A 14143-nucleotide genomic window follows, 5' to 3' on the forward strand; every position below is an offset into this window, starting at 1 on the left:
CCGCGGCGGAAAGGAGGGGGAGGAGGGAGGAGGGAGGAGGAGGGGGGGAGCAGGGAGCGAGCGGCCACACGCCCCCGTACTACTTGCCGCCGAGCGCCCCACGTGGTCGGCCCCGCTCTCTTGCCGCCATTGGCCGGCGAGGACGGCCGTCAGCCGGAGGCCGTCTTCCGATTGGCTCCGCCGGCCGGGGGTCTCGCGGGATTGGTGGGAGCCGCGGCCTCTCTTCCCGCCCCTACTAACGTCATATGAGCCCATTCATAAAATGGCTCAGGCTCCGCCTCGCAACCCGACTACGTCCCTGGGTTCCCCCCCCGCGGAGCCCCTTTATACGCTTTATTTGACAGCGACCTCGCCGCTAGCAGCAAGGAACCCCCTCTGGCCGAGGATTTTTTGAGATCCACGTCCACCCGGGTCGTTAATGACAGGCAGCAGGGAGGGTCGTTGTCTCACCTTGCCTCTCCTTTCTCCCCCTGCCTTGGGAAACAGCTCATGCCCGCATCCACCCCCCACCCCACTGAAGACCTCCAAGCTCTACCAAAGCACCACTCTGCTTCAGATTTCCTCCTCTTCCCCTGCCGCTCTGGCACCTCGACGGCCGACTTCGGCCTTCCCCGCCGCCCACCGGCAATCCCCGCCGAACCCGAAGCAGTCACCGGGTTGACCTTCCTCGCCCACCCGTCTTGTTGGGTTGCTCCATCCTTCACCCACTCGCTGGATCTCCAGCTGCTCCCACAGCCACGCCGGCCCACGTTCGCCCCGTAGCTTTGCCACCAGCCGGGTTTCGGGGACCCTCCGGCTTTCCGTGCCCTCCTTGCCTCTGCTACGGCACGCTTCAGATCCAGCTTCCTCCTCCAGATCCCACTCCTAAAAACTGCTTACTGTGAGCTGAGTGGGTTTGAAAGCTCTATTTAATTTCTCTTTCCTTGTCCCGTTCCATGTTCCCTAACCTCTGCCTCCTCGTCTATCGTAAGGCATGAGCTCCTTAATGCAGGGATGATACTTTTCAGAGTTTGGGAAGATCTTGTATGAGGTGCTACCCTAAATGCAACAGGTAAGCCGTACCCTGAGCGCTGCACCCTGAGGTCCCGATCAGATTATGGTGGCATGTGGACACAGCGTTACAAAGGCTCTCGCAACCCCAAAGCTCTTATTTAGAAATAAGACGCTTTTGTACTAGAGCAACTACCTGATGCAATGGACTGTGCAATCTGAGATACATGAGCTTGCACTGAATGATCTTTCATTTGTACTAATGGAAACAAGACCAAAGAAATAAAATGAAAACATGCTTTGATAGGTTTATCTCTTTTATTAATTTAATAAAAATAAATGTTTGTTACATTTACCGTTATTAAATATATATATACACACACACACAAGCTTTTCACTGAGATACATAATTAATAGAAATCAAAGATTTCTGTTCATAATCTACTTGTGGAAAACAAATTCATAGTGGGATTCAAACTTCACTGGATTCAACAATACACCGTCTGCAGCGATGCAGATTAAAGGCACGAAACTATCGCACACCTTGCAATGAAAAATTTGTCAAGTCACTGTCTTACTGGCTGACCTATAGGTTTACACTTGATTTTTAGAAATTAATCTTTATCATAGAGCAGTTGTATCAGATCTAGTGGGAGAGAGCACATCACTGGATTTCATTCTATTACACAACAGGAGGCGCCCATCCTCACGGGGATCTAGCTCCCCTTTTCTTTCGTTTGTCAGTCAGTCGGTTGTGAAAGGTGACACCGCAGAGGATCAAGCTCTCACCAAGTTTTCTTCCTGCTCTTCCCCAGGAAAGCCCACCTATTGCTTACTGGCCACCATTTTTAGAAGCGTGTGATTTGCTAGGGCTAACTCCTGCTGTCTTGACACAAGGAAAATTCTCACAGGCCTCACCAAGTGTGTATCCTACATAACACCTTCCAAAGACAGGACTTTGATTACAAGGAAGTGCAAAATTGCTAGGATAATTTAATTTTTCCTTTTGTTCCACACCAGCCTTTCCTTAATTTGTAAACATACTTTAATCTGCACGGAGAATTTTGGCATTTTTGCATGAATGCTTGTGTGCTGGAAAGAAACAATATTGTTACAGTACGAGAAAAGAACACATAATCAGAGGGAGGTTCAAGCATCGCTCCTCATTGGGATCATAGCGCAACCGTAAATTGTTAGAAAGAGCGTGTGCTTGCGGTGGCCACATCACGCTATCTTCTTCTATCGGCTGTCAAAGCAGTTCTCAAACTGTTCACAGGATAACGACACACGCCTGATTCTCACTCTTTTGTCTTCCAGAGGACCAGGCAATAAAGAGACGGGCTACGGCAAAAGCATCTGAAAAGAGAAAAGGAACCAGTTTGGCTCTAGTAAGAGATCTGCTACAAGTCAAAGACAAGAGCTGAAGTGAGGGATGGAAGGTGACAGTGTGGTCACCAGGGTCACCAAGTCTCAAGAACAGAAGTGGACTGGGCAGCCGGACACCATCTGTAGAGACCAGAGGAAAGGAGACGGGTGTTGGGCAACCTGCCGAAGGGAGCAGGCAACTTCTGACTGGATGTCCATGCAAGCCACGCTGCAGTTGCCGCGGGGATGCTGCCAGTTACAAATGGGTCAGAAACATGGAAGTAAGTACGTGGGTGCTATGAAAGATTCGTTGGCCTTCGTCAGAGCCTACCTATCCTTTATTATAAAAGTCTGCTGCCCACTGTACTGCAGTTGTGCTACTCCTGAGACCTCTTGTCTGAACAACCTTCTTGTTGCGGGTCAGGACAGAACCTGCTTCGCTGTTCTCTCAGGGAGCTGCTAAATCGCTTGACAGAGAAGCACAGATACAGCGAGGCAGTCCTGAGGTTTTTTGTGTTAAAAAATCATACTGGTTATTCACCAGCGTTGCTATTTTTTATGCTACTCTGTTCAGAGAGAAAGGCAGTCCTCTGAGAGGCTTACAGTCTACATTTAGAAGAAGATGAGTCACCGGCAGGGAAAGGGACTCACTGGAAGGGAAAGAATTATACAAAGGTCAAGTGAGGGGTTTCGGATCTCTTGCTTACGGTCATCACACATTCCTGGGCAATGGGCATATCCCCCTCTTTAGGGTTAATCCCGCTCTTCCCACGAGCTTTGCAGGTCTGTTCCCATTTCCCTTAAGCTGCTGCAAAGCCCAAAGGAGCACCCAGTCAGCTGAGCTGATGGAACAGACAGGCATTTTGAAGGTACTCGCACATCAACGTGCACACACATGTATGTGAGGATACCTTGCCGAGGCCCCGGAGATCCACGTTTCCACAGCATCTTTTATCAGTTCTGGCATGTAGTCAGTTCCAGATGACTGCAGATGCAATCTGGTTCAGGGGGGTGATGCAAGCCTAAGTCAACCCACAACTCGGCTACATTGCTCCATCGCATGGAAGGTGGCCAAACTGTATGGCAGAGATGGACAAGAGAGACAAAAGAGAAAGTATTTAGGAAAGCTAAAGGAGTAAAGACATGCATGAGTAAAAAAGCAACAGTAAATAAAAATGGACAAAAAATAAGGATGTGGAACTACGGAGAGGAAGACATCAAAAGGAGACATGAAGAAAGCAAAAAAATAGCAGAGAGGAGAAATAAAATACAACGAATAGGGGATAAAAGAGCATCCAATAAGAAGAGACATTTGATTTTTATTATTAACTTTTCCTGTGATTTTGCTGCCACAAGTACCTCGCGAGCAATCACACGTCTCAGAGAGCCCATGTTCCCGTGTCTCACACGTACATCCTCCCTCCTGCCCAGCTCTCCCGGTACCTGAGGAAGACTTACACCTCTTCCTACAAGCCCACCAGCGAGAACCAAAGTCAGTGACTCGCTGTACGTACAGCGAGGCATGTGGCATGGGGGTTTCAGCACTGGGACCTACTCCTCACCCCAGCCTGGCCAGCCCAGCCGGCGGTGCCGTCTACTCTGCAGCAACCCCGAGAGTAGGATGGGGGACAGCTGATTATCTGTGATGTGTCACTTTTTTCCTGCCACTGAGAAGAGGTGTAGTCATTTGTTTCATTAAATGGCATTCTTGTACCCAGCGCTAATTTTATCCCTTTACAAATATGTTTTTCATTCTAGCAAGTCAAGTGCAGCCCTCCCTCCTGTACAGTCATTCTGCTCTCATGCCTCTCTTACCATTACTCACACTTATTGCAGTGAGGCCAGATTCAATATAAAGGGCCTGGCTGTTGCGCTGCTGAGCACTGCAGTGTGTCTTTGCCTAAATCCACAGCCCCAAATGAAGACACCCTGCCACTTGAAGGCAAAAAGTAGAATACATAGGAACAGGATCTACGCCGTCCATCCTGTTAAGTGAAGAACTCCAGGAACCCGTTGGACACGCCGATAAGTCTCTCAAGACACCTCAAACAGCAGCGGACCCTAACGCTGGGGTGAGGCAAGATGCCTTGCATGGAATTCCCAATCCTGAGCCTTTTGTTAGGTGCCTGCTCCATCCCCTTGCAGGGGTCGTGGTACCCCTCCAAGCCCACATGCTATTTTGGCACTCACTCAGGAACTCGGGAGCTTGGTTTTCCCTCCTCTGCGTGAAAGGGCTTGCGCCAGCGAAGTGTCTTAACAGCATGGCACAGAGGTGTGCTGGGTGAGGTGCTCTCGGTTGAAGCTGTTGCACAGCACAGAGTAATCGGTTTTCCATCAGCGGCAACGTTGGGAAGGAAAACCAGCAGGACTGGAGGGGCTGGGGCAGACATTCCCAGACCCATCCCACGCATAAATCTTAAGCGTGTGTTAAAGCAGTGTGTTTGGGCAACTCTGGAAGCAGGTATTTACGTAACCCTCCTTGCTCCCGGCGTGCTCCCCAGTAAGCAGGGGCTTGGGGGTCTCTGTTTTAGACTCAAGCCTTGACAGCAGCAGCTAGCTGGCTCTCACTCTCAGCCCCTGCTAACACAAGGCACCTCAGCACTCGTGAGGAAGGGGCATCCAACTCACCCAGGCACTGAACAACCACAGAAGAGCCAATCGTCCCTGCTCTGCAGAGCTTATAGGTGCAAGCGAACCCGACAGCAGCAGGCTGAGAGAAAGGGATGGAACTGGTACCATTAAGTGCCACAATAAATAAGCAAGCAAGCACAAATTTTGATTTGCGTGTCTCTCATCCTGCAATTGCACGCTTTTGACTACAGTTTCTATGAGAAGGACAGGAACCTGCAAACACAAGTCAGCTTTGAAACACAAGTCCTAGCTTTGAAACTGAGTCATCCAGGCATTTTAGGTCACCACACTGTGCAACAGCTATACACTCCTTCTTGTTTCTTAAATAAACCATGGGCGTCAGCAACCTGTCCTTCTGCTTCAGGGATTAAAGTCCCAAATTTCTCAACAACAAATCACTCCAGACAAGTGTAGCAATGGAAGCTAAACAGAACCTAAAGCAAGACAGTAGTTGGCATATTAACTAGTTGAGTCTACAGATTGTAAAATTAGCGTGCCACACAGACACATGCTGTTCTTTATGAGAAGGTCTGTTCAATTCCCCTTAAGAAGAATAAGAAACATGGCAAATGGCATTACAAACTTCTAGTACCTTATACAGGGATTTTTCACTTTTACCTAATATGGATTAACAGGCAAGTCTCTTGTTAAAATCTCAAAATGCCTCTTTTTGTTGCCATTCCCCATTTAGAGTTCTCAGAAGCGATTACTATGGGGAGCTCCAGATCCTCTCATCATGCAAACCAAGGAAAGGCTTGAGTAGGACATGCGTATAAAGTTGGGAATTTTTTAATCACCAGCAACACTGGAAATCAAGTACTTCTCCAAAAAAAATCTAATAGCTGTGCACGCTGCAAATCCAAGTGCAGCATGTGTTTAGTGGAGAGACATAATATGGGCTGCGGCAACAGAAGATTAACCTTCTTCAATCCTACAGCCCACTGAAATGTATTGATTTTGAGCTGAAAATATCATCTGCAGAAACAAAATACTGTGTTTTCATTGTTTAATCCTTGATTTCTCTGCTACCTAGTTTCGTAACTGTAGATAAGCAATACAGATACCTGTCCACGTAAAACGAACAAAGTTCAGGAACGCGTGTTCCTCACGCCACTGCCAACACTCGGTGTCACCTTGCATGATGCGTTCACTTTCAGACCCAGATGATGGACTACGTTTGATAATAAACCTTTGTCTCCTCAGCTATAACCTATTGTTCATCCACCGCACTGTATTATATACACTCAACCCTCTTTCACTGCTTCCTTTTGTGGAGTATATTGAATGCGAGATGGTGTCTGTAGCCCTCCCTCCACCCCCCTCCAATGCATCCATTGTCCCTGAGACAGTCCGCTAGCCCAAATTGGTTCATATCCATGGGACAGGAATCATGCAACATTACCTCTCTTCCACATAACTACTTCACCTCTTCCATATCCCAGTGGACTAGCTTTGCCATCACATCCTTTTAAAAAGAATCCTTCTTCCTTGAGCGTCTCTTTAAGGATCCACTTGCCAAACAGTTCTGGTGCCACTGCCATAACCTGGTACTTCTAAAAGATTTTGGCTTGGCCACTCCCAGTATTTCACAAACATGAATTATGCTTTGAAGAATGCCTGTTAAGTACAATGTATCGCTCCTAGTTTGCACCTGAGGCAATGTGAGGGCAGAGAGTTCAACTAGGACCCTACCAGGGTGTATTGGGTTTGTGTGGCAAGGTTTTGGTAGCAGGGGGGCTACAGAGGGGCTTCTTCCCCCCGTGTCCGACAGAGCCAATGCCAGCTGCCCCCAAGTTGGACCCGCTGCTGGCCAAGGCCAAGCCCATCAGTGACGGTGGTAGCGCCTCTGGGAAAACAGATTTAAGAAGGGAAAAAAGTTGCAGCAGGCACAGAAACTGCAGCCAGAGAGAGGAGTGAGAACATGTGAGAGAAAGAACCCTGCAGACCCCCAGGTCAGTGAAGAAGGAGGGGGAGGAGATGCTCCAGGTGCCGGAGCAGAGATTCCCCTGCAGCCCGTGGGGAAGACCACGGTGAGGCAGGCTGTCCCCCTGCAGCCCGGGGAGGACCCCACGCCGGAGCAGGGGGATGCCCAAAGGAGGCTGTGACCCCGTGGGAAGCCCGCGCTGGAGCAGGCTCCAGGCAGGACCTGTAGACCCATGGAGAGAGGAGCCCACGCTGGAACAGGTTTTCTGGCAGGACTTGTGACCCCGCAGGGGACCCACACTGGAGCAGTCTGTGCCTGAAGGACTGCAGCCCGTGGAAGGGACCCATGCTGGAGCAGTTTGTGAAGAACTGCAGCCCATGGGAAGGACCCAGGTTGGAGAAGTTCATGAAGGACTGTCTCCCATGGGAGGGACCCCACACTGGAGCAGGGGAAGAGTGAGGAGTCCTCCTCCCCCTGGGGAGGAAGGAGCGGCAGAGACAACATGTGATGAACTGACCCCCAACCCCCATTCCCCGTCCCCCTGCGCCACTGGCGGGAGAAGGGAGAGAAAATTTGGAGTAAAGTTAAGCCTGGGAAGAAGGGAGGGGTGTGGGGAAGGTGTTCTAAGATTTGGTTTTACTTCTCATTATCCTGCTCTGATTTGATTGGTAACAAATTAAACTGATTTTGTTTTTTTCCCCGAAGTCTGTTTTGCCCATGATGGTAATTGGCGAGTGATCTCTCCCTGTCCTTATCTCGACCCACGAGCCTTTCATTATATTTTCTCTCCCCTGTTCAGCTGAGGGGAGGGAGTAGTAGATCAGCTGTGGTGGGTGCCTGGCATCCAGCCAGGGTCAACCCACCACATGAGGGACATAAGTTGAGAGCAAAAAATCTCAAGTTTCCTGCCTTTAAGACCCAGTTATGCTTCTGTATTTTTTTTTCTTTAAATTCTCCGTAGTTCTTTAAAATGCCCAGCTTCCAGACTTCCTGAAGAGTTCTACCATTAAAGTTTAAACCATTAAAGCTGGCATTTTAAAAACGCCCTGGGAGATTCAGTCATTCCCAGGATTGTATATCACTCCCCATTACAAGAAGGATATGGATCCCAAGTACCCACCATTGCAGATGGTTGTCCTAACCATCGGCTTCAGCGATGTGGCACTGCACTCTCTCCTGCCCAAACCAGTAAAAGTTCTTCCAACACGCACACTCATCCTGTACCTGTCTTCTCTAAATACCTCAGAGCTCCTGGGGGGAACAAAGCATCAGCTCTTAGGAGATATATCTGCTGAGGTAGGCATGGGATTTGAAGTTCAGGTTTCCATGTCTCACACCCTTGAACTGGCAGACCGCTGATGCACAGTGCGTCTCACTTCGTGACGCCCAACCGCAGCTGACCCGCTTTAGGAGACCTGGCAGGACGGACCCCCCCAAACACTGGGGGCAGGAGTGCCGTGCTGGTACAGGCCAGTGCAAATGCATCGCTCACCAGTGTGAAGGTCACTGGGACCCTGGCAGGCAGAGAAGTCTAGGGGCAGGAATTGAGGTCTTCTCACAGTTAGATGGCACCCGAGCAGGTGATTTGGGGTGGGGGTAAGCTTTACCTTTAGATGCCAAGAGGGCAACTAGATGTTCTGGATGGTAATAGGAAAAGAAATATTAAAGGTCGATATCATGTTGGGGAATTTATGGTAGTAGAATATTGCCTTGCTCAAGCAGGTGGGGTCTGGCTTCTCTAACTCGATGCTTCTTCGTGCTCGATGGTGGGAGAGCAAAACTCCTTTCACCTTAGTAATTTAAACCAAGTTGTCATCTACCTGAATACCACACTAAGAATAGTAGCAATCATTTGGACTCTCTTTCCACAGAAACACTTGAGACAGAAATGACCACTGCCACTCTGAAACAAGTACAAACAATAGTTTTATCCTACTTACTTATAATTCCACTTTGATTAAATTTTGAGAGAAGTTTCTGTATACGAAGGCACTGCAGAAAACAAAATAAGTAGCTCCAAAAGATGGCATTTCCTTCCATCCCAGGATTTTCACAAGTTGGAGAGAGACGAGGGGAATGCCAAAATTCCTTTCTCCTGCTATTTCTTTTCCTATAGATGCTGCTATAACAACAACATCCAACAGCTTTTGTGCCAACTGTACAACCATTTTAGAGGTACTGAGCTTTTTTTTTTCCTCCTATGGGAGGGGCTTATTGAGGAGCTTATCGTTACCTCTCCTTTGACTTTTTTTTTCTTTCTGGGAGTAAGAAGAAGTAAATGATGTAAGACCAAAGACACTGTAATAATGTCCCCACCCAGAAGGCCATCTATTCAGGGGGTGTAAATCACTATCCCTCTGGAGACATGAATGAAAATCTGAAGATTTACAGCAACCATGACCTGGCTCCAAAGCATTCCTACAAATAATCCTTAAAAACAAACAAACCACAACAATAAAAAAAAAAAACCAATCCCAAAAATACTGCTGCAGGCTGCAGTGAACCATCCCTTTCCCAGGCTACTGCTACCAAACCAAGCTCTGGCATACTTTGATTTTGTTCAGTGTGTAAGTTCCCAGTACTTGTATATATTGATCCTCTGCTATTTTTACTCACCAGCCAGCATATGCAGCAAAGCAGGTGTATACGTATATATACGCGTGTGTGTATACACGCGTACACATTCTTCCCAGACTTGTTCACATAAAACCAGCAAAAGAATGGATTTGACCTACTCTTAGTAACAGTGCCAACACCTTATTTTTGTTTAATATTAATATATTAGCTGTTTTGCTTTTGTTATTGAATCATGCCAATGTAATTATCAACCTTATCACATGAATGCATCTCACTTCCATAAATTCACTCCTCCAATAAGTAGTATTTCAAGAGCTGTAATTAATACAGCACAAGAGAACGAAAAACTGGCGACACTAGTGGAAGTGCCTCTTTTTGTGTCAGAAAGTCTTGTAGGATGACACGGGCAAGTCAGGCCAGAAAAATTTTCCTTTGCTGTAGTCCTAACACTGCATTCCCACCATTTCAGTGGGAAAGTCCATGACTTACTTCCAATTCAAAAAGGCGATGAAAAGACCAAGAGAAAGCATCTGCTATGAATAGGAATAATTTTCTTTAAAGAATCAGACTTATGATGGAAGAGAAAAAAATTTTTCAGGAATCCAGGTTAAATAACGACCAAGTGTGTTTCATTCCATACTCATAAAATCACTTTACAGTCACATTTCTACCCTGTAAGCTTCAAGATTCTGTCTGTAGCTCACATCCCACCATCTATTATAGAAAAAATGTGCAAGAAACCATTTAGAGATAATATATATTTCTTTTTTTGTCTTCCAAGTCTTTCATACTGTCTCCTACCAAATGAGCCTTCCATTTTCACATGACTTGTTCACCTCTAGGGGGATGAAGGAAGTTTAATCCTTATAATCCATTCACTCCTCTGCTTCAGCAACTAGTGAAAGTGCCACTGGTAGCACTTAACGGGTACATTGATGATTAGATTGAGTCCATCACTTAATTTTCTATTGACCACTGAATGGGAAGTTACTTCCTTAAAACAAATTCTTTCTCTTTGAATAACCTGCGACAGTTGTGGACTGAAAAATAAAATTAAAATGGATGGCTGAGCACTGATTGCTTAACTCCCTGCTTTGTGGAGACTTCCCAAATAGCAAAAATGCCAAGTAAAACCTAAAATGTCTGCCTAGAGTATCATAGCCTTGCTGAAAAGCAATGTTCTTTAATTTTAAGGTTCTTCTGTTAATTCTTCAGTGCTGCACTTAGTGCTGCATGTAAAAACTATACAGTCTAAAAGGCAGAAAAAAAGATACAAGGCCTCGGGTAACATCCCAAGGGAGCTGATTATACATACATTTCAGAATGCAATATCGTCTTGCCCTAGATGACTTTCAGTTTTTCATTTAAATACTTTCCTAAAAATTGTTCCATGAAGGCTTCTACAAATAGCCCATCCAGGGACAAGAAGTCAGGCAGCGCTGTGTGAGTACACCTTCAACCACGGTGTCCAAACCATACAGTTTGTCTACACCCAACGTTAAAGCCAGTGAGGTAAAGAACACCGCTTCTCTTCTGCTGGCATAATTCAGTGTGCAGGTGACAAGCAGTTGATAGCAAATATAACCAAACTGCTCTGCTTCTAGCAAGGAGTCCCAAGAAAAGAACTTGACTAATGGAAAAGGAAATTAAGATGACAAAAATCAGCAGCAGTTTCAAAACGGGCCCACTGTAAGTGTACATATCCATCTCAGAATCCATTTTACCAATCCATAAGAATGCAGAATTAAGGGAGGGGATATCCAGGATTCCCAAGTCAAATTCCCCACTACTACACAGAACCAAACGTTGATGTTCTTTTCTGGATTTATTAAACTTCATTCTAAAAGAAATTTAAACTTGTTTCTCATTTGAAACCACTCCAGGATATCGGTCGTCTGATAATTAGAACTCTTCCTGTAACTTCCAGCAAACTGTGCTCATTATCCCCTTTATACGCATTTGTTTTGCTTGTTTACTCTAATCTTGAGCTCACATAATTATTTTCCTCCCCTACATAAAAACTGTGTAATTGTCACGTTTGTGTCTTTCTGTTAAGTCTCTCTATTCCTCTTAACATCCATGTGGTCCTTTTCTGCATCTGTTCCATCCATCTGTTTGAATCCATTTATCTGAATGTGGATGACAGTTGGGCTCCAGATAAGGTCTCACTAATGCTATATACTTTGACATCAATATTTTCTATACATACAGGAAATCCCTCCCCTAATACTTTTCTAGGACACCATCTTTTTTTTATTTTCTCAGCCACATCACATAGCAGTACACTATCATTCTGCTGCCGACTACTACACCGACTACCAATTCACCACAAAAGCGATGAGCTCTTCTAGAATAAATTGTGATAAGCTTCTATTTGCATCACCAAATCTCATCTAATTCTATTAATCTCAGGTTTGATTCATCTTGTTGGTACACGGATATTCCAATCCTCCTCTCTATCAATACAGTCCAGCAGTTTTGTGTCGCAAAATTTCATCACCGCAGTTCAACTTTTTCACTAGCGTCACTAAGGAAAAAAATTAAATAATTTCCAACACAGTCTTTGAAAAATCCAGTTCACAGCCTCCTTTCCATCAGTACATTCTCTCACCACCTATTATCTGTCAGTGTATTCCCAAGTCACCTTACAATGTAATTAATCCAAATTTTCTCCATTTTACATTATTTCCTCACACAGTACAACTATCAAATACTTTCCTGACAATGAAACATATTAGATCTACTGTATTTCCCCCCATCTACAAAATCCCAGCATAAGGTAACAAGTTCACCTGGCACAGTCTGTTTTTGCTAAAACTATGTTGCATTTCATCCCACCTTTCACTTTTCTCTGTCTCTTTTATTTTGCCCTTCCAAAAACTGTTCTACAGCTAAGTCACACTACGGCCATCAGATTAGATCATCTGTATTACAACTCTTGTCTTTCCGTTGGGCACCCTCAACTATTTGGCCCTGTTTACATGTAGCTTTCACTGCTTATCTAGTATTTACAGTTAGAGTGTACATCTTTGGAAGGGGGATATATTGTATTTATTGTGCTAATGCACTTCCATTACCACTGAAATAAGAACACAGAATCCAGTAAAATTAGTTTCCTGTTGTGGAACTGGAAAAGCAATGGTTCTTTTCAGATGGGAATAGAGCGGGCCACACCCTAGTAAGTTTAAAACAGGTTATAATACATTATTCGCATTTTCCTCATCTTGAACCCTTATATTTTATTTTGTTCTGGACTTGCTGATTTTGTATCTCAAGCCATGCTCAACAGCCTAACTCTGCAAGCCCAAACCACCAGGAGTTATAAAGCAGGCACTTAGACACTTATGCCTTTTTTATGTCTACCCAACAATTTCTTTTACAAGCAGAACAACTTTTTTTCCTCCACTAGAATAATACTTTCCCTAAAAAAAAAGTAATTTCTTTCCTATCTTTCTTCCAAGAATTACACCCATCTGCGTATACTTTATGGACTGTATTTCAGGTGACGATCATTGGCAAAATCTGGTGTGCTTTCTGACACAAATACAAAAATGTTTGCAGAGCTCCTCACACACCCCCTCTCAGAACCGAACTGTAATGTGCAATAGAAAATGAACCTATTACAGGACATTGCCCTTTTTTGTTTGATCTCAACAGTGTTATTTTCTTTGCACATCTTCATTTATTAGTTAACAAATAAATGATGGTGTTTTCTGCATTTCAAGAGGATTACTATTACCAATAAAAAGAAACTACCTAACAAGAATCTTTTCCGTTCTGTTCCCGTGAGAAGTTTAAGCATGCTCAGCCCCAAGTTCAGCTAACTGCTGACGCACGGCACCACTGCCTTTCAAGGTTTGCCTTCAAAAAGTAAGGAGAAAAAAAAAACAAACCACACAACAAGTGAGATTTACCAGATTCAGACCGATTTATTTCGCATACTATTATTTGTCATTCCTTTCATACACAAAGTAAGATGCCTCCAGCTAATTAACAAATTCCTTCAGAACATCAGAACGTTTAACAGGAAGCTGGTTTTGCACTTTGGGCCCGCTCTCAGCGCAAACTAGATTAACATGCAGTATTTTTCCTACTTTTTCTTCCCTCCCTGCTTCGCCCTCAGCAAAAACACCTCGCTAGCAGGCAGACCCCCGAGTCCCGTTCGCTTCCCTGCGTTTGTCCCCCGGTAACTTCAACACGCTTCAGCACCTCCACGCCTCTTAATTCTTCCCTTCCGCGTGAAAACAAAACAAAACAAAACAAAACCCAAGACAAGAGAAGTCGCAGATAAAAACCGAGAGGCGCACACCCCCCGCCCCACCACCACCTGCCAGCGTTTGCCACCCGAGCGATCAGACTCCCGGCGGAGGCCGCAGCTCTTCGTCCGGCCGCAGAGCTCACCAGAAAATGGAAGCCAAACCCCGGCCCCCCCGCCCCTGGGAGCCGGGGAGCCCACGGGCCGGGCAAGAGGCCCCGAGCGGCAAGCCGGCCGCCTCGTCGTTCTTTAAGAAAAAAAAAAAAAAAAACCCCAAACTCCGGTGTGGCAGGGAGACAGAGGCAGGCCCCGCCGGCGCTGATCCTCACGGAACGGGGGATAAAGCCAACGCCGAGCTCGGCCACGGGCCGCCCCAGCGCGGCGGGCTGAGGGCAGGCGGC

The 14143-nt window shown here is 45.9% G+C and overlaps 1 protein-coding gene and 1 long non-coding RNA gene across 2 annotated transcripts in view; both read right to left on the reverse strand.

Moving 5' to 3' along the window:
• HSD17B12 (hydroxysteroid (17-beta) dehydrogenase 12) overlaps positions 1-255 on the reverse strand; it is a 97265-nt gene extending 97010 nt beyond the window's left edge. The window contains exon 1 of the mRNA XM_010580220.1: positions 81-255. Coding sequence (XP_010578522.1) covers positions 81-255 — 175 coding nt within the window. The remainder of the gene's footprint in view (positions 1-80) is intronic.
• Positions 256-1467: 1212 nt separating this feature from the next.
• Positions 1468-13935, reverse strand: LOC104839723. Its single transcript, XR_775182.1, has 3 exons — positions 13889-13935; positions 3251-3431; positions 1468-2346 (listed from the first exon to the last, which is right to left on the reverse strand). It is a non-coding gene; the product is annotated as an uncharacterized LOC104839723 (long non-coding RNA).
• Between the last annotated feature and the right edge of the window lie 208 nt (positions 13936-14143).

Source organism: Haliaeetus leucocephalus, unplaced genomic scaffold (assembly GCF_000737465.1).
Source record: "Haliaeetus leucocephalus isolate CR32 unplaced genomic scaffold, Haliaeetus_leucocephalus-4.0 Scaffold696, whole genome shotgun sequence".
In the NCBI taxonomy this organism is placed as follows: Eukaryota; Metazoa; Chordata; class Aves; order Accipitriformes; family Accipitridae; genus Haliaeetus; species Haliaeetus leucocephalus.